This window comes from Phoca vitulina, unplaced genomic scaffold (assembly GCF_004348235.1).
Source record: "Phoca vitulina isolate PV1807 unplaced genomic scaffold, GSC_HSeal_1.0 scaffold6, whole genome shotgun sequence".
NCBI classification, from domain to species: domain Eukaryota; kingdom Metazoa; phylum Chordata; class Mammalia; order Carnivora; family Phocidae; genus Phoca; species Phoca vitulina.
In genome coordinates this window covers 23,752,530-23,773,796 of record NW_022589709.1, presented here as the reverse complement: position 1 = coordinate 23,773,796, position 21,267 = coordinate 23,752,530, and the positions used below count along the sequence as shown (strand labels likewise).

Sequence of the window (21,267 nt, the reverse complement as noted above, 5' to 3'; positions counted from 1 at the left end):
TCACTTGCCATAATCTCCCGGAAAGGAGTTAATACCCTTGTCAGGTGCTTAGGTTTTAGCAGATTCTACCCGGGGACACCTCTATATCACCTGGCTCTGGTGGTCAGCAGGGCTTACCTTCACAGATCCCACAGGACTGTAACCAATGGACAAAAAGTTCTTAAACAGCTATACTCCTAGGACACAGTAAGAGACAGACAGTAGGCCCAAGAGCTCTTTCTGTGAAAGAGGCCTATTGGCTTATTATCATAGCTACAGCCAGAGGTGCAGGCTTCTAATTGAACACACATCTAAGACCTGACTATAATCCTTTCCAGAGACATTAGAGGGCAGGCATAATCTTCATACTCTGTCCCTGCTGTATTCCAGAGCACCAGTATCTCTCAGAAGAGAGCTCTTAAACCGACCTGTTGTCCCAGTTTTAGGGGCTGCCATCCAGTGAATGCCCCCTTGATCTGGCTCTGGTGATCAAGGCACACTCACATTCCTGAGTCCCAGAGGACTGTAACAATCAGAGAGTTCTTGGCAAGCCAGCATTCCCCAAGGCACTGCACCAACAGCCAACTATGAAAGAAGCCTATTTGCCTATTGGGAGCTTCAGACTGAGGGGAAGTCTTCAGGTTTGGCACACATCTAGAGGCTGAGGTAATGTAGATTGGTAGCCACCATCTTTGCACTCTCCCTCTGCCTCATTACACCTCCCTGGTATCTCCCAGAAAGAAGCTTATGCACTCATCTAGGGCCCCAATTTTTACAACTGCTGCCCAGAGGATAAGTCCAGATCAGCTGGCTCTAGTGGTCAGTGGGGCTTACACTTGTAGTCCCACAGGACTCTGGGACCTTAGCCAGTAGTTAGGGTCTGGCTGCAAATCAAACTCAATTTCAATGCTGAGATTCTTTTGGACATGATAGGTCTAGGAGCACCCTCAACTACTGTGAGCTATTAAAAATAAAATAGTCTGGGGGTGCCTGGGTGGCTCAGTCGTTAAGCATCTGCCTTCGGCTCAGGTCATGATCCCAGGGTCCTGGGATCGAGTCCCACATCAGGCTCCCTGCTCGGCAGGAAGCCTGCTTCTCCCTCTCCCACTCCCCCTGCTTGTGTTCCTGCTCTCGCTATCTCTCACTCTGTCAAATAAATAAATAAAATCTTTAAAAAAAAATAAAATAAAATAGTCTGCATGGGCAATCACAAAGGTTTGAAAGACAACAAAGAGCTAGGGCAAGGCTAAATGAAGACATTCATGTAATACATGAGGGTACTTCTTCAAGACTGGGAGACGTGCCTATTCCTCAAATGCATAAAAACCAACAGAGTCAAGCAAAGTGAAGAAACACTGAAATATGTTCCAATTGAAAGAACAAAAGAAACCTTCAGGAAAATAAAATTTTAGTGAAACAGAGATAAATGATTTACCTGATAAAGACTTCAAAGTAATGATCGTAAAGATGCTTACCAAACTCAGGAGAAGAATGGATGAACATGGTAAGAACTTCAATGAAGAGATAGAAAATCTAACAGTACCAAATAGAAGTCACAGAGCTGAAAAATGAAATAATTGAGCTAAAAAAAAAAAAAAAAATACGCTAGAGGGGTTTACCAACAAACTAGATGAAAAAGCAAGGATCGGTGAACTCACCCAATCAGAGCAGCAAAAAATTTTTGTAAAAAGTGAAGATAATTCAAGGGACTTATAGGACACCATGAAGCAGACTAACATTTGCATTATAGAAGTCCCAGAGAAAGAAGAGGGGAGAGTAAGGGACAGAAAACTTATTTGAAGAAATAATGGTTTAAAACTTACCTAATTTAGGGAAAGAAACACATCCAGATCTAGGAGGCCCATTGAGTTCCAGGTAAAATGAACTCGAAGAGACTCACACCAAGACACATTATAATTAAAATGTCAAAGGTTAAAGAGAAGAAAAGAATCTTAAAAGCAGCAAGAGAAAAGCAAATTGTCACATACAAAGGAGCCCCCATAAGACTATCATCAGCAAATTTTTTAGAGAACCTTCGCAGGCCAGAAGCGAGTAGCTCCATATATTCAGAGGCTGAAAGTAGAACACTTGCAACCAAGAATACTCTACTTGGCAAAGTTACCATTTAGAATTGAAGGAGATACAAAGAGTTCTCCAGATAAGCAAAAGTTAAGGAGTTCATCACCACTAAGCCAGCCTTACAAGAATGTTAAAAGGACTTCTCTAAGCTGAAAAGAAAGGGTGCTCATTAGTAATGAGAAAACACATGAAAGTATAAATCTCATTGATAAAGGTAAATATATAGTGAAGATAGATTAATCATTTACAAAGCTAGTATGAAGGTTAAAAGACAAAAGTAGTAAAAATAACTATAATAATTAGTTAAGGGATACAGAAAATAAAAATGTAAACTGTAACATCAAAAACCAAATGTTGTGAGGGAGAGTAAATTTGTAGAGTTTTAGAATCCATTCAAACTTAAGTTTTTATCAATTTAAAATGGAGTGTTATAAATATAGGTTGTTTTATGTAACCCTCATGGTAACCACAAAGCAAAAATCTATAGTAGATACACAAAAGATCATTAGAAAAGAAATTTAAACATACTACTAAAGAAAGTCATCAAACCACAAAGGAAAAGAGCAAGAGAAGAAATGAACAGAGAAGAACTACAAAAAGCTGGGAAGCAATTAAACTGGCAATAAGTACGTATCTATCAACAACTGCTTTACGTGTAAATGATCTAAATTCTCCAACCAAAAGACAGAGACTGGCTGAATGGATAAAAAAACAAAAACAGGACTCATCTATAGGCTGCCTACAAGAAACTCACTGCAGATGTAAGGACATACACAGACTCAAAGTGAAGGGACAGGAAAAGATATTTCATGCAAATGGAAATCAAAAGAAAGCTAAGGTAGCTATGCTTGTATCATACCAAATAGATTTTAAGACTGTAATCAAGGACAAAGAAGGGCATCACATAATGATAAAGTGGCCAATATAACAAGAGTATATAACATTTGTAAATACTTATGCAGCCAACAGAGGCTCACTTAAACATATAAAGCAAATATTAACATACCTAAAGGGAGAAATAAATAGCAATAATGTAGAAGAGTTTAATATACCACTTATATCTATGGATAGATCATCCAGACAGAAAAATCAATAAGGAAATACAGACCTTAAATGACACATTGGACCAGATGGACTACATAGATATATACAGAACATCTCATCCAAAAGCACCAAAATACACATCCTTCTCAAGTGCACATGGAACATTCTCCAGGACAGATCGTATCTTAGGCCACAAAACAAGTCTTAATAAATTTAAGAAGATCGAAATCACATCAAGCATCTTTTCTGACCACAATAGTATGAAATTTCACAGTTATTGGGAGATTAAACAACATCCTACTGAAAAACCGATTGGTTAAAGAAGAAATCAAAAGAGCAATCAAAAAATGCCTTAAGGAGTGCCTGGGTGGCTCAGTCAGTTAAGTGTCTGATTCGTTTCAGCTCAGGTCATGATCTCAGGGTTGTGAGATTGGGGCCCGCATGGGGCTCCTCACTCAGCATGGAGTCTGCTTGGGATTCTCTGCCTCTCCCTTTCAATCTGCTCATGTGTGCTCTCTCTCTTGAATAAATAAATAAAATCTTTTAAAAAACCTTGAGACAAATCAAAATAGACCAAAATTTATGAGATGAACCAAAAGCAATTCTAAGAGGGAAGTTCATAGCAATAAATAAAGAGAAAAATCTCAAATTAATATTATTCATCAAGTAGCTAGAGAAAGAAGAAGAAATGAAGCCCAAAGTTAGTAGAAGGAAGGAAATAACAAAGCTCAGAGCAGAAATATATGAAATAGAGACTAAAAAGACAATAAAAAAGAATGGTGAACAAAGAGCTGGTTCTCTGAAAAAAATAAAATTGACAAACCTTTAGCTAGACTTACCAAGAAAAAAGAGGACTCAAAACAAGAAATGAAAGAGGAGATATTACACCAGTACCACCGAAATACGAAGGGTCATAAAAGACTACTATGAACAACAGTATGCCATAACTCATGGACAAAGTAGAATAAATTCCTAAAAATGTACAACTTACCAAGACTGAATTATGAAGAAATAGAAAATCTGAACAAACTGATTAATGATTCAGTTTCCTTACTAGTAAACAAAAACTAACAAACAAAGTCCAGGACCACATGATCTCACTGGTGAATTCTACCAAACATGGACAAAGATTGGCATTAATTCATCTTTAAAACTCTTCCAAAAAATAGAAGAGGAGGAAATACTTCCAAAGTCATTTTACCAGGTCAGCATCACCCTGATACCAAAACCAGACAAGGACACCACCAGAAAAGAAGATTACAGGTCATTATCCCTTATGAACATAGCTGCAAAATTCAACAAAATTTTAGCAAATCGAATTCAACAATACATTAAGAGGTTATACACCATATTCAAGTGGGATTTATTCCAGGGATGCAAGAATGTTTTAACCTTGGGCGCCTGGGTGGCTCAGTTGGTTAAGCGACTGCCTTCGGCTCAGGTCATGATCCTGGAGTCCCGGGATCGAGTCCCGCATCGGGCTCCCTGCTCGGCAGGGAGTCTGCTTCTCCCTCTGACCTTCCCCCCTCTCATGTGCTCTCTCTCTCTCTCTCACTCTCTCAAATAAATGAATAAATAAAATCTTTAAAAAAAAAAAAAAAAAGAATGTTTTAACCTTCACAAGTCAATGAGATATGCCACATTAACAAAAGGAAGGATAAAAATTATCATCTCAATAGATGCAGAAAAAGCATTTGACAAAATTCAACATCCATTTGTGATAAAAATCTCAACAAATTGGGTATAGAAAGAACATATCTGAGCATAATACAGGCCATATATGACACAAGCCCACAGCTATTGTTGTACTCAACAGTGAAAAGCTGAAAGCTTTTCTAAGACCAGGAATAAGACAAGGATTCCCACTCTCACCACTTTTATTCAACATAGTATTGGAAGTCATAGCCAGAGCAGTTAGGTAAGGGTAAAATAAAAAGCATGCCAACTGGAAAAGAAAAAGTAAAATTATCACTCTCTGCAGATGACATTGTTATATATAGAAACACTAAAGACTCTACCAATAAAGGGTTAGAACTAATTAATGAATTCAGTAAAGTTGCAGGGTACACTATACAAAAATCTGTTGCATTTCTATACATTGAAATCAACTATCAGAAAGAGAAATTAAGAAAACAGTCCCATTTACAACTGCATCAAAAAGGATAAAATACCTATGAACAAATTTAACTTAGGAGGTGAAAAACTTGTACTCAGACAGTGAAAGAAATTAATGAAAGAAAACGATGACAACACAAATAAATGGAAAGATATTCCATGCTTCTGGATTAGGAGAATATTGTTAAATGCCTATACTACCCAAAGCAATCTACAGATTTAATGCGTTTTTGAAAGAAATACAACAAACAATTCTAAAATTTGTATGGAACCACGAAAGACTGAATAACCAAGGCAATCTTGAGAAAGAACAAAGTTGGAGGCATTGTGCTGCCTGATGTCAAACTCTACTAAAAAGCTAGGGTAAACAGTAGGGTATTGGATTAAAAATAGGTACAAAGATCAACGAAACAGGAGAGCCCAGAAATAAACCAACGTATATATGGTCAATCAGTTTACAACAGAGGAGCCAAGAATATACAATAAGGAGGGGACAGGCTCTTCAATAAATGGTGCTGGGAAAACTACACAGTCACGTGCAAAAGAATGAAACTGGGCCACTATCTTATACCATACACAAAAATTAATTCAAAATGGATTCAAGACTTTAACAGAAGACTCAGAACCACAAAATTCCTAGAAGTAAACATAGGCAGTAATTTCCTTGACTTGCTCTTGGAGATAATTTTTTGGATCTGACACCAAAAGCAAAGGTTTTCTACTTTAATAAGCCAGTAGGACTATATCAAGCTACAGCTTTCTGCACAGCAAAGGAAAGGATCAACAAAATGAAAAGAGAACCTACTAAATGGGAGAAAGTATTTGCAAATCATGTATCTGATGAAGGGTTAATAATACCCAAAATAATTCATACAACTCAATATCAAAAAAAAAATAATTCAATTAAGAAATAAGCAAATTTGACTGGACAGTTTTCCAAAGAAGACATACAGATCGCCAATAAGTACATGAAAAGATGCTCAACATCATTTATCATCAGGAAAACTACAATGACATACATGCCCCAGATGCCCTGTGGTACTGGGAGGAAAAAAAAGCCATGGTTTTAAAAAGCAACTAGAATATAAAAGATCCAGCTCTAGAACTCTACCAAACAACAGGGGAGCTGCTGGAACTCTCTCCAAATCATTTTGGCAAGTGTCATGTTTTACATTCCCCTGCACCTTGAAAGCCAACCTACCTCCTCAGTGAACCCTGAACCTCTAGCCCACACCAACCCAAGCCATCCTACCAAGGCAGCCCCACCCAGCACAGCACACACCAGGACATGCCTGATCAGTGCTCATTACATCTCTAGCTGTTCTCGCCAAGGTGACACAGGTGCAACTTACCCTGAAAGACACTGGGCCCACATGACTTTGGCTCCAGATGACTTGCTAGGGCACTCCTGTTGCAGAGTGCTCTGGGACCCACCCAGCCCACACCTTGCCCTGGCTCCAGCCACCCTACCAGGATGCATCCTGCATAGAGCACCCAGGCTCATGCATCTCTCAGTGTCAGCCACCCCACCAAGTGCTCTTTGCCTGCACTTAACACCCCGGGACTGCACCCACTTTAGCCTCAGCTCTCCTGCAAAGGTGACATCTCTATGGAGAGCCCCAGGACAACCCTAGCCCATGTTCACTTCAGCTTTAGCTCTCCTGCCAGGGCACCCTCTGCACAGACTGTCTAGGATTGCTCTGGCCCATACCCACTTCTGCTCCAGCCATCCCAGCAGGGAAGCCCAGTATAGAGTGCCCAGGAACCCCAGCCTGTATTAGTCACAGCTCCAGCCAGCCAGCCAAAGTCACCAGGCACAGATAGTCTACACAGGGGATGACCATACACAAGGCCATTTTCTCAAGTTTAGGAGATGTAGCAGTTTTGCCTCATTCATAGAAACAAACACAGAAAAATAAGCAAAATGAGGAGACAGAGGAAGATGCTCCAAATGAAGGACAGAACAAAACCTCAGAAAAAGAACTAAATGAAATGGAGATACTCTGTCTACTTGACAAATAGTTCAAAGTAATGCCATAAAGATGCTCACCAGACTGGAGGAGAATGGATGAACTTTATGAGAACTTACTAAAAGATAGAAAAAGTAAAACAGAACTCATCAGAGTTGAAGAATACAATAACCAAAATGAAAAATACACTAGAGGCAATCAATATTAGATTTGAGGATGAAGAAGAACAGATCAGCAATCTGGAAAACAGGGTAATACAAAGCATTCAAGCAGGAAAGCAAAAAGTAAAAAGAATTTTTAAAATCAGGTTAAGGGATCATAACCTTGATCTTAACATCAAGTGAAGAAACATTCACATTATAGGGGTTCCAGAAGGAGAAGAGAAAGGCCAGAAGAAAATGGCATCATGATATTCAAAGTGCTGAAAGGAAAAAACCTACAACAAAGAATACTCTACCTGGCATATTATTCAGAATTAAAGGAGAAATAAAGAGTTTCCCAGACAAACAGAAGTTAAAGGAGTTAATCACCACTTAACTGATCTTACAAGAAATGTTAAAGGGACTTCTTTAAGTGGAAAAGAAAACGACATAATTAGAAGAAAATTATGAAAGGAAACGGCAATATTCATATAAGACAAAACAGACTTTAAAACAAAGACTGTAGCAAGAGATAAAGAAGGGCAATACATAATGATAACCGGATTAAGAGGATAGAACAGTTGTAAATATCTATACACTCAATATTGGAATGCTTAAATACATAAAGCAAATATTAACAGACATAAGGAGAGAAATTGACACTAATAAAATAATAATAGGGGACTTTAACACCCTACTCACATCAACAGAGAGATCATCCAGGCAGAAAATCAATAAGGAAACAGTGTCTTTGAATGACACAATAGACCAGATGGACTTAATAGATATATACAGAACATTCCATCCAAAAACAACAGAATACACATTCTTTTCAAACGCATATGAAACATTCCCCAGATGAGATCACATTAGGCCATAAAATAGGTCTCAGTAAATTTAAGAAGACATATCATATCATACATCTTTTCTGATCATAACAGTATCAAACTAGAAATCAATTACAAGAAAAAAACTGGAAAAAGCACAAACACATAGAGGCTGAACAACATGCCACTAACCAAGCAATGATTCAATGAAGAAGTCAAAGAGGAAGTAAAGGGATGCCTGGGTGACTCAGCTGATTAAGCATCTGCCTTCAGCTCAGGTCATGATCCCAGGGTCCTGGGGTAGAGTCCCGCATTGGGCTCCCTGCTCAGTGGGGAGCCTGCTTCTCCCTCTGCCTGCTGCTCTCCTTGCTTGTGCTCTCTCTAATAAATAAATAAAATCTTTTTTTTAAAAAAAGAGGAAATAAAAAAATACATGGAGACAAATGAAAACACAATGGTTCAAAATCTTTGAGATGCAGCAAAAGTATTTCTAAGAGGGAAATTCATAGCAATACAGGTCTTCCTCAAGAAACAAAAAGAGGGAGAGGAATAGATAGCGGCAGAGTAGGAGACCCTATTCCAACCAGTCCCCGGAACTGAGCTGGATATCTACTAGACCACTCTGAACACCCACGAAATCAGCCTGAGGTGTAAGCAGATATATCTGGATCTCTACAAACAGAATATTGCAGGCGGTTGGTTTCAAGGTATGAAGCAGGGAGCCATGATTCCGCAGGCACACATCCGAAGATAAATGGAAGGGGGAGGGAGCCGTGGGGATCCTACACCGCCGGTGAGCGATAGCCTCCTGCACTGGGGACGGGGCACAGACTCGCAGACTGGTAGCAGAAGGGAAAGGACTTTAGGGCAGCCCCCCCCCCCCCCCCGGACTGAAACCTGGAGTGGGTGTGTGAACTGGAAGCAGCTGGCGGTTTTAGAAGCACAAAGGGCACAGATGTGCCCCAACCTGGAGGCGAGGACTGGGACCCCTGCTGAGGGGTGCACAACCCAGGACGCTGCAGTTTATAGCAGCACAGACAGAAATGGAGATAGGGTAGCCTGGAGAGCCCACTGAAGAACAGACTGCAGTCTCTCCCTTCTGAGGCAGAGGGTTGGAAACGATCTCTTCTGCTGTCTCGGAAGAGACTCAGAAAGCTGCAGGGAAAGACACCAGAGAACAGAAGCCCCCAAAAAACGGTTTTCACCGAGCCCATTTCCCCCCCACAAGAGGCAGGGCAACTCTGCCCAAACAGGGTTGCCTGAGTAACAGGGTGGCAGGCCCCTCACCCAGAAGACAGGCTGGGAGAACAAGAGGCCAACAACCCTAAGGTCCCTACAAAACAGTTGCATCTTGCTTGGGTTGTGGTCAATAATTTGGACTCTTTACATTCCCTCAAACACCCCTCAACAGAATGATTAGGAGGAGGAACCCCCAAAATAGGAAAGACTCGGAGACTGTGACTTCTGCCACAGATTTACAAATGGATACTGATATAACCAAGATGTCAGAAGTGGAATCCAGGGTAGCAGTTGTGAGGACAATAGTTAGAATGGAGAAATCGATTAATGGCAACATAGAGTCTCTAAGGGCAGAAATGAAAGCTGAATTGGCAGAACTTAAAAATGCTATCAATGACATCCGGTCTAATCTAGATAATCTGTAAGTGAGGCAGAAGAACGAATTAGTGGGGCGCCTGGGTGGCTCAGATGGTTAAGCATCTGCCTTCGGCTCAGGTCATGATCCCAGGGTCCTGGGATCAAGTTCCACATCGGGCTCCTGGCTCAGCGAGGAGCCTGCTTCTCCCTCTCCCTCTGCCTCTCTCCCTGCTCATGCTTTCTCTCTCTCTCTCTCTGTATTTCTGTGTCTCAAATGAATAAATAAAATCTTAAAAAAAAAAAAAAGGAAGAAGAAGAACGAATTAGTGACCTAGAAGACCAATTGATAGAAAAGAAGGATAAAGGGGAGGCCAGGGATTGAAACAATTCAAAATCCATGAAAACAGAATCAGAGAAATAAGTGACACCATGAAATGTTCCAATGTCAGAATTATTGGGATACCTGAGGGGGTGGAGAGAGAGAGAGAGAGAGGACTAGAAGATATATTTGAGCAAATCATAGCTGAGAACTTCTCTAATCTGGGAAATGAAACAAACATTTGTGTCCTAGAGGCAGAGAGGACCCCTCCCAAGATCAAGGAAACCAGGCCAATGCCCTGGCATGTAATAGTAAAACTCACAAATCTTAGAACCAAGGAAACCATCTTAAGGGCAGTTAGGGGGAAGAGATTCCTTAAGTACAGAGGGAGGAACATCAGAATAACATCAGACCTATCCACAGAGACCTGGCAAGCCAGAAAGACCTGGCAAGACATATTCAGGGTACTAAATGAGAAGAACATGCAGCCAAGAATACTTTATCTGGCAAGGCTGTCATTTAGAATGGATGGAGAGATGCAGAGCTTCCACGATCGGCAGAAACGGAAGAATATGTGACCACTAAGCCAGCTCTGCAAGAAATATTAAAGGTGGTTCTATAAAAGGAGAAAGACCCCAAGAGTGATATAGAACAGAAATTTACAGAGACAATCTATAGAAACAAGGACTTCACAGGCAACATGATTACAATAAATTCATATCTTTCAATAATCACTCTCAATGTGAACGGCCTAAATGCTCCCATAAAATGGCACAGTTGCAGATTGGATAAAAAGACAGGACCCATCCATATGCTGTCTACAAGAGACTCATTTTGAACCTAAGATACACCCAGACTGGAAGTGAAGGGATGGAGATCCATCTTCCATGCCAACGGACCTCAAAAGAAAGCTGGGGTAGCAATTCTTATATCAGACAAATTAGATTTTAAGCTAAAGACTGTAGTTAGAGACACAAAAGGACACTATATTATCCTTAAAGGGTCTATCCAACAAGAAGATTGAACAATTGTAAATATCTACGCCCCCAAATGGGCACAGCCATCTACATAAGCTAACTGTTAACCAAAATAGTCATATTGATAATAATACGTTAATTGTAGGAGACCTCAATACTCCACTCTCAGCAATAGACAGGTCATCTAAGCAGAAAACAAAGAAACAAGAGCTTTGAATGGCACACTGGACCACAATATACAGAACATTCCACCCTAAAACAACAGAATACTCATTCTTCTCAAGCGCACACGGAACTTTCTCCAGAATAGACCACATACTGGGTCACAAATCAACCAATACCAAAAGATTGAGATTATTCCCTGCATATTCTCAGACCATAAATGCTTTAAAACTGCAACTCAATCACAAGAAAAAATTTGGAAGAAATTCAAACACTTGGAAGCTAAAAGATCACTCTGCTCAAGAATGTTTGGGTCAACTAGGAAATCAAAGAAGAACTTAAACAATTCATGGAAACCAATGAGAATGAAAACACATCAGTCCAAAACCTATGGGATACTGCAAAGGTGGTCCTAAGGGGGAAATATATAGGCATCCAAGCCTCTCTCAAAAAAATAGAAAAATCCCAAATTCACCAACTAACTTTACACCTTAAAGAACTAGAGAAAAAGCAACATACAACAAACAAACGTGCCTAAGCCACGCATTAGAAGAGAAATAATTAAGATTAGAGCAGAGATCAATGAATTAGAAACCAAAAACACAGATCAGATCAACGAAACTAGAAGCTAGTTCTTTGAAAGAATTAATAAGATCAATAAACCACTGGCCAGACTTATCCAAAAGAAAAGAGAAAGGACCCAAAATAATAAAATTATGAATGAAAGGGGAGAGATCACGACTAACACCAAGGAAATAGAAACAATTATTAGAAATTATTATCAACAACTATATGCCAGTAAATTAAGCAACCTGGAAGAAATGGATGCCTTCCTGGAAACCTATAAACTGCCAAGACTGAAACAGGAAGAAATTGACAAACTGAATAAGCCAATAACCACTAACGAGATTGAAGCAGTGATCAAAAACCTCCCAAAAAACAAGAGTCCAGGGCCTGATGGATTCCCTGGGGAATTCTACCAACCATTCAAAGAAGGAATAACACCTATTCTTCTGAAACTGTTCCAAAAAAACAGAAACAGAAGGAAAGCTTCCAGACTCATTCTGTGAGGCCAGCATTACCTTGATCCCCAAACCAGGCAAAGACCCCATCAAAAAGGAGAATTTAGACTGATATCCCTGATGAATATGGATTCCAAAATCCTCAACAAAATCCTAGCTAATAGGATCCAACAATTCATTAAAAGGATCATCCACCACGACCAAGTGGGTTTTATCCCCGGGATGCAAGGATGGTTCAACATTCGCAAATCAAATCAGTGTGATAGAACACATTAATAAGAGGAGAGAGAAGAACCATATGGTCCTCTCAATTGATGCAGAAAAAGCATTTGACAAAATACAGCAGCCTTTCTTGATGAAAACTCTTCAGAGTATAGGGATAGAGGGAACATTCCTCAAGTTCATAAAATCCATCTATGAAAAACCCACAGCAAATATCATCCTCAATGGGGAAAAGATGAGAGCCTTTCCCTTAAGATCAGGAACATGTCAAGGATGCCCACTCTCGCCACTATTGTTCAACATAGTACTAGAAGTCCTAGCAACAGCAATCAGACAACAAAAAGAAATAAAAAGTATTCAAATTGGCAAAGAAGAAGTCAAACTCTCTCTCTTTGCAGATGACATGATACTTTATGTGGGAAATCCAAAACACTCCACCCCCAAGTTACTAGAACTCATACAGCAGTTCAGTAATGTGGCAGGATACAAAATCAATGCACTGAAATCAGTTGCTTTCTTATACACTAACAATGCAACTATAGAATGAGAAATTAGAGAAACGATTCCATTTACAATAGCACCAAAAACCATAAGATACCTTGGGATAAACCTAACCAAAGAGGTAAAGGATCTATACTCTAGGAACTACAGAACACTCATGAAAGAATTTGAAGAAGACACAAAAACATGGAAAAACATTCCATGCTCATGGATTGAGAGAATAAACATTGTTAAAATGTCTGTGCTACCCAGAGCAATCTATACCTTCAACACCATCCCGATCAAAATTCCAATGACATTTTTCAAAGTGCTGGAACAAACAATCCTAAAATTTGTATGGAACCCAAAAAGACGCCGAATCGCCACAGAAATGTTGAAAAAGAAAAACAAAGCTGGGGGCATCACGTTGCCTGATTCCAAGCTATATTACAAAGCAGTGATCACCAAGACAGCATGATACTGGCACAAAAACAGACATATAGACCAACGGAACAGAATAGAGAACCCAGATATGGACCTCAACTCTGTGATCAAATAATCTTCGACAAAGCAAGAAAAAATATGCAATGGAAAAAAGACTGTCTCTTCAATAAATGGTGCTGGGAAAATTGGACAGCTACATGCAGAAGAATGAAACTCGACCATTCTCAAACACCATACACAAAGATAAACTCAAAATGGATGAAAGACCTCAATGTGAGACAGGAATCCATCAAAATCCTAGAGAAGAACATAGGCAGTAACCTCTTTGACATCGGCCACAGCAACTTCTTTCAATCTACATCTCCAAAGGCTAGTGAATCAAAGGCAAAAATGAACTTTTGGGACTTCATCAAGATAAAAAGCTTCTGCACAGCAAAGGAAACAGTCAACAAAACAAAGAGGCAACCCACAGAATGAGAGAAGATATTTGCAAATGACACTACAGACAAAGCTCTGATTTCCAAGATCTGTAAAGAACTTCTCAAACACAACACCCAAAAAACAAATAATCCAGTCAAGAAATGGGCAGCAGACATGAACAGACACTTCTCCAAAGAAGACATACAAATGGCTAACAGACACATGAAAAAATGTTCATCATCATTAGCCATCAGGGAAATTCAAATCAAAACCACATTGAGATACCACCTTACACCAGTTAGAATGGCAAAAATTGACAAATGTTGGAGAGGTTGTGGAGAAAGGGGAACCCTCTTACACTGTTGGTGGGAATGCAAGCTGGTACAGCCACTTTGGAAAACAGTGGGGGTTCCTCAAAAAATTAAAAATAGAGCTACCCTATGACCCAGCAATTGCACTACTGGGTATTTACCCCAAAGACACAGATGTAGTGAAAAGAAGGGCCATATATACCCCAATGTTCATAGCAGCAATGTCCACAATAGCCAAACTGTGGAAAGAGTCGAGATGCCCTTCAACAGATGAATGGATAAAGAAAATGTGGTCGGGGCGCCTGGGTGGCTCAGTTGGTTAAGCAACTACCTTCGGCTCAGGTCATGATCCTGGAGTCCCGGGATCGAGTCCCGCATCGGGCTCCCTGCTCAGCGAGGAGCCTGCTTCTCCCTCTGACCCTCCCCCCTCTCATGTACTCTCTCTCATTCTCGCTCTCTCAAATAAATAAATAAATCTTTAAAAAAAAAAAAGAAGATGTGGTCCATATAAACAATGGATATTACTCAGCCATCAGAAAGGATGAATACCCAACTTTTACATCAACATGGATGGGACTGGAGGAGATTATGCTAAGTAAAATAAGTCAAGCAGAGAAAGTAAATTATCATATGGTTTCACTTATTTGTGGAACATAAAGAATAGCATGGAAGACATTAGGAGAAGGAAGGGAAAAATGAAGGGGGGGAAATCAGAGTGAGAGGCGAACCATGAGAGATTCTCGCCTCCAGGAAACAAACTGAGGATTTTAGAGGGGAGGAAGGTAGCAGGATAGGTTAGCCCCGTGGTGGGTATTAAGGAGGACACGTACTGTATGGAGCACTGGGTGTTATACGAAAACAATGAATCGTGGATCACTACATCAAAAACTAATGATGTATTGTATGGTGACTAACATAACATAATAAAATTAAATTAAAAAAGAAGAAAAATCTCTAACAATCTAACCTTACACCTAAAGGAACTAGAAAAAGAACACAGAAAGCCCAGAGTTAATAGAAGAAAGGAAATAATAAAGATCAGAGTAGAAATAAATGAAATGGAGACTTAAGAAAGCAATAGAAAAAAAACCAGTGAAACCAAGATCTGGTTCTTTGAAAAGATCAACAAAATTGCTAAATCTTTAGCCAGACTCTTCAAGAAAAAAAAAGAGTACCCAAATAAAACCAGAAATGAAAGAAAAGTAACAACCAAGGTGACAGAAATATAAAGGATTATGAGGACTATTACAAAAAATTATATGCCAATGAATTGGACAATGTAGAAGAAATGGATAAATTCTTAGAAACATTTCTTCTAAAAATCAGGAATAAATAGAAAATCTGAACAGACCAATTTCTAATGACCAGATTGAACTGGTTATCAAAAAACTCCCAACAAAGTCCAGAACCAGATGGATTCACAGGTGAATTCCACCAAACATTTAAAGAAGAGTTAATACGTATCTTCCTCAAACTACATCAAGAAATAGAAGAGGAGAGAAAGCTTCCAAATACATCCTGTAAGGCCAGCCTTACCTTCACACCAAAACCATACCAAGGCAGTACAAAAAAAGAAAACTATAGGCCAATATCCCTGATGAACAAAGATACAAAAACCCTCAACAAAACATTAGCAAACCACATTCAGCATTACATTAAAAGGATCATTCACCACAATCAAGTAGGATTTATTCCAGGGGCGCAAAGATGGTTCAGTATTGACAAATCAATCAAAGTAATACACCACATTAACAAAACAAAGGATAAGAATGTGATCATTTCAGTTAGATGCACAGAATGCATCTGACCAAATTCAGCGTCCATTCGTGATAAAAATTCTTAGTAAGGTGTGTTTAGAAGGACCATACCTCAGCATAGTAAAGGCCATATATGAAAAACCCACAGCTAACATCATACTCAATGGTGAAAAACTGAGAGCTTTTCCTCAAGATAAGGAACAAGACAAGGATGTTCATTCTTGCCACTTTTATCCAACATAGTACTAGAAGTCCTGGCCATAGCAATGAAACAAGTAAAAGAAATAAAGGGCATCCAGGGTTGGTAAGGAAGAAGTAAAACTGTCATTATTTACAGATGACATGTTACTATAAGAAGAAAACCCAAAAGACTGTACCAAAAATCATTAGAATAAATAAATTTAGTTAAGTTGCAGCATACAAATTAACATATAGAAATCTGTTGTGTTTTTATACACTAACAACTAGAAGAGAAATTAAGAAAACAATTCCACTTACAACTGCACTAAAAGAATAAAACACCTAGGAATAAACTTAACCAAGGAGGTGAAAGACCTGTATTCTGGAAACTATAAAATGCTAATGAAAGAAATCGAAGAGGAAAAAGCAAATGGAAAGACATACCATGCTCATGGATTAAAAGAAATAGTATTGTTAAAATGTCTATACTACTCAAAGCAATCTACAGATTCAATGCAATCCCTATCAAAATACCAATAGTATTTTTCAAAGAACTAGAACAAATAGTCCCCAAATTTATATGGAACCACAGAAAGACTCTGAACAGCCAAAGCAATATTGAGAAAGAAGCACAAAGCTAGAGGTATCACAATGCCAGATTTCCAGATGTACTACAAAGCTGTAGTAATTAAAACAGTATGGTATTGGCACAAAAATAGACACATAGATCAATGGAACAGAAAAGAATCCAGAAATAAACCCATGCTTATAAGGTCACTTAATCTATGACAAAGGAGACAAGAATATACATTGAGGAAGAGACAATCTTTTTAATAAATGGTGCTGGGATGGAGCTCCTGGCTGGCTCGGTCATAAGAGTGTGTGACTCTTGATCTCAGGGTCATGAGTTCAATCCTCACTTTGTGTGTAGAGATTACTTACATATTTTTTTTAAATAATAATAAATGGTGCTGGGAAAACTAGATAGCTGCAGCCAAAAGAATGAAACTGGACCACTTTCTTACACCATACACAAAAATAAACTCAAAATAAAGACCTAAATGTGAGACCTGAAACCATAAAACTCTTAGAAGAACACATAGGCAGTAGTATTTTTGATATTAGCTTAGCAATATTTCTCTAGGTATGTCTGCTCAGGCAAAGGAAAAAAAGCAAAGATGAACTATTGGGACTAACCAAAATAAAAAGTTTCTGTACAGCAAAGGAAACCATCAACAAAACAAAAAGGTAGCCTACTGAATGGGAGAAGATATTTGCAAATGAGATACCAATAAGGGGTTAATATCATAGTATATAAAGAACTTACACAACTCAACACCAAAAAAACCCCACAAATAATAATATTAAATAATGGGCAGAGGATCTGAATAGACATTTTTTTCCAAAGAAGACATACAGATGGCCAACAGACACATAAAAAGATGCTTAATATCACTAATCATCAAGGAAATGCAAATCAAAACCACAATGAAGTATCACCTTACACCTGTAAGAATGGCTAGAATCAAAAATAAATAACAAGTATTGGTAATAATGTGGAGAAAAAGGAGCCCTTTGCATTGTTGGTAGGAATGTAAATTAGTATAGCCACTGTAGTAAACAATTTAGAGGTTCCTCAAGAAATTAAAAATAAAAATATCATATGATCCTGTAATCTCACTACTGTTTCATCAGAAGAAAATGAAAACACTCATTCAAAAAGATATATGCACTCCTTTGTTTATCGCAGCATTATTTACAATGGCCAACATATGGAAAATACCCATAAACAGAACAAACTGATGGTTAACAGGGGAGATGTTTGGGGGGATAGGCAAAATGGATGAAAGGTAGTAGGAGGTACACGCTTCCAGTTACAGATGAATAAGTCAAAGAGATGAAAGGTACAGTATAGGGAATATAGTCAATGGCACTGTAATCAGTGTATAAAAAAAAACTACAGTGAGATGGCTTTACACCTGTTACAATGACTATAATCAAAAAGATAACAAATAACATGTTTGTTAGGATGTGAAAAAAGGGAACGTTTGTGCACTGCTGGTGGAAATATTTATAGTGTAGCCACTATGGAAAACTGTATGATGATTCCTGAAAAAATTAAAAATAGAACTACCATATATATAGTATTTCTACTTCTAGGTATTTATTTGAAGAAAAGGAAAACACTAACTTGAAGAGATATATGCACCCCCGTGTTCATTGCAGCATTATTTACAGTAGCTAGGACATGTAAACAAAGTGCCCACTGACAGGTAAAAGGATAAAGAGGATGTGGTATACAATGGAATATTATTCAGCCATAAAAAATAGTATCTTGCCATTTGTGACAACATGGATGGACCTCGAGCTCATTATGCTACAGGAAATAAGTCAGAGAAAGACAAATACCATATGATTTCACTTTCATGTGAAATCTTAAAAAAAAAGAAAAAAGAATAGAAAGAAAACCAAGGTCATAGATACAGGGAACAGATTGGTGGTTGCCAGAGGTAGGGGATGGGTAAAATGGGTGTAGTTGCAAAATAAATAAATCATGGGTATATAAAACACAACATGGTGACTATAATTAATACTACTGTATTGCACATATTGAAAGTGGCTAAAACGGCTAATCTTTAAAGTTTTCATCACAAGGAAATTTTGTAACTAAGTATGGTGATGGATGTCAATTAGACTTACTGTATTGATCATTTTGCAATACATACAAATATTGAATTGTTATGCTGTACACCTGAAACTGATATAATATGTATCAATTATACCTCATTAAAATAAGTGGATAAATAAATTAAAAATATTTTTAAAAAAATTTAAATTATCCAGCAAAACCAGGTTCAAGGCCAAGGTTATAGAATTAGGTTATTAACTTTCACTTTTGGAGTGTGATCTTGGTATGCAACATGCCTTTCTTGATCTCTACCCTGATATCCTCTTACAAAAAAAGTATTTGGCTCTGTATGCCTTTGACTTCCTTCAAGAATTAACCTTAACTTGTAGTCATTGAATGACTTCCATGCAAAGTATTAAATTACTGAATGGCAAACATGAAAAGAGTTGATATGCAGACAAGAAAACTAATCTTGCTACCAAACAGCATAGTGAATTTCCATAATTACTGTCTAGTAAGAAGGAAGCTAATTCACACAGCTGGAGGGGATAATCAGCAACTACACTCTAGACTCTGACGTCACAGCAGTTATCAAAGTACAGGCATACTCTCATTCTCATTTTACTTTGTTCAAGAAAGAAAAAGCCATCTTACTTTAACAAGATGTTTTTAGCCAAGAGGTGTTTATAATCCTGGAGTGGCAGAGTTGAGGTGGGTAACTTACAATGGGGATAGAAATGAAATCATTTAAGAACCCTTTTATTCCACTACAAATGGGGTTTAGTTATGATAGTATATGCTCTATACATAAAATTAAAATATGTTATGAAAATCTTTAAATTCTTAGCATCTTAGAGGACGGAAAGGATTTTTCTGTTTCCCTCCTTAATTTCATATCCATCTCCACAAGGTGTCTTATGCTTTTATCTCTGCTCTTCTCTAGAAAACTACCAAAAAAAAAAAAAAAATCCAAAGAGCTTAGCTCATGTAGCTCAGTAAAACAGGTGCACCAAGATAGTTTGACAAAACAAGGCACCATGTAATTTAAAGAAGTTGTTCTTATCAGCCAGCTATGTTAATTCTACTCTATTCAAAATACAGAGGAAAAAAATGTATTTTCCATAAATGAAACAGTGGAGAAAATGAGACCTTTAAGCATGTAGGAATATCTGTAAACAGTGACAAGTAAAAAATTGAAGTTAAGAAACTTTCATTATTGCTTTAAGTTTGTTTGTAATTTTAATGGAAAGAAAATGATGCAGACAGAAGACAAAATTACAGAAATCCAACTTTTTTAATCTCCTAGGCATTGATGTGTACAAATTTATATCTTTTTTTTATATAAACCATCCATCTCATTTAGATACCACAGGGAAAGTAAGCTTGCATGCTGGCTGAATATTTGTTTTTGGTGGGGGTAAAGTGATTTGAAAGCTGATTTTGTTAAACCAGCAGCCTGATGACTATTCATCTAGTTGGTAATATTTAGTAGTCCTGGAAAGTAAAACTAGTGAAGAAATAAGATCACTAATTATTGCATTCCACCGGTAAGTTTAAATGAGCTATTATGGGACTGACAGAGGCATGCATAACAGAAATGGTCCCCTATTACACACTTACCTGATAATGGTTTTGTTCGCCCTCCAGGGAGATACAGTTCTGAGAGTGACGTGTGGAGCTTTGGCATCCTCCTCTGGGAGACATTCAGCTTAGGGGTCTGTCCATACCCTGGAATGACAAATCAACAAGCCCGGGAGCAAGTGGAAAGAGGCAAGCCAAAGACGGGGAGGGTAGCAGTGTTCACATCCAGCCCCCAGGGGCGGTGCTCATGCTGAGTCTGTGGATTTCCTGGCAGGAGGAGGGGACATCCTACTTGGGTATGCAGACAGCAGAGGTGTTGATCAATCTGCTCTTGCATCCCATGGATGGTGTGGCCCTTCCGTAACAAAAACCAACAACAGCAAAAGAAACTTTTAAAGATTCCAGCAGTTTAAAAAGAGAGCTCTAGGCTTTCCTTCTATCCCCCCTGCCTGGCATGACATCTGCAAGGTTGCGCCATGCACTATCTTCAAGCAGAAGAGAGTAGCGTTCCTCAACCTCCTATTTTTTGTTCTATGCCAAATGAACACCACTAATAGTATTATAAATTGAAATGTAGTTGGACTTCAGAGAGAAGTTTTTGAAAACTGTGTAACATTTCTGAAGACACCATATGCTGTTCCCAGATTAGAAGCAGGAGCCAGTCAGTGCTGGTGGCCCACTGGCACGCACTGGTGTAGTCTGCAGCACTCACCACACAGAATGCTTTGACACAGTAATGCCCTCGTGGGAGGCCCCTCTCGGGGAGGCTGGCTGTAGAACTGGGTGCAGGAGGAGGACTTGCAGCCCCTTCTTCCCCTCCCCACCATCTTACTTCCTGCGTGAACACACACAGGCCCGCCCGCGCTGCCCAGCACACGGTCAGACAGCTCTGAGTTAACGATTCTTCTTGAGCTATCAAGGAGTAAAACTCCTATTCATTTTCATTTCACTTTTAAATTAGTGTCTATAAAATCCTTATCCTCTCTTCGTCTTCAAAAACCTGGGTTGTATAG

At 38.7% G+C, this 21,267-nt stretch overlaps 1 protein-coding gene across 8 annotated transcripts in view; it reads left to right on the top strand.

Annotated features, from left to right (window-relative positions):
* Nucleotides 1-21,267, top strand: part of FER (FER tyrosine kinase) — a 439,678-nt gene that overhangs the window by 386,345 nt on the left and 32,066 nt on the right. For all 8 annotated transcript variants that reach the window (XR_004299354.1, XR_004299353.1, XM_032403878.1 and 5 more), the window contains one exon: nt 20,321-20,443. Coding sequence is in view for 6 of the 8 variants with exons in the window: in XM_032403878.1 (XP_032259769.1) it covers nt 20,321-20,443 (123 nt within the window). In the remaining 2 variants the exon portion in view is untranslated. The remainder of the gene's footprint in view (nt 1-20,320; nt 20,444-21,267) is intronic.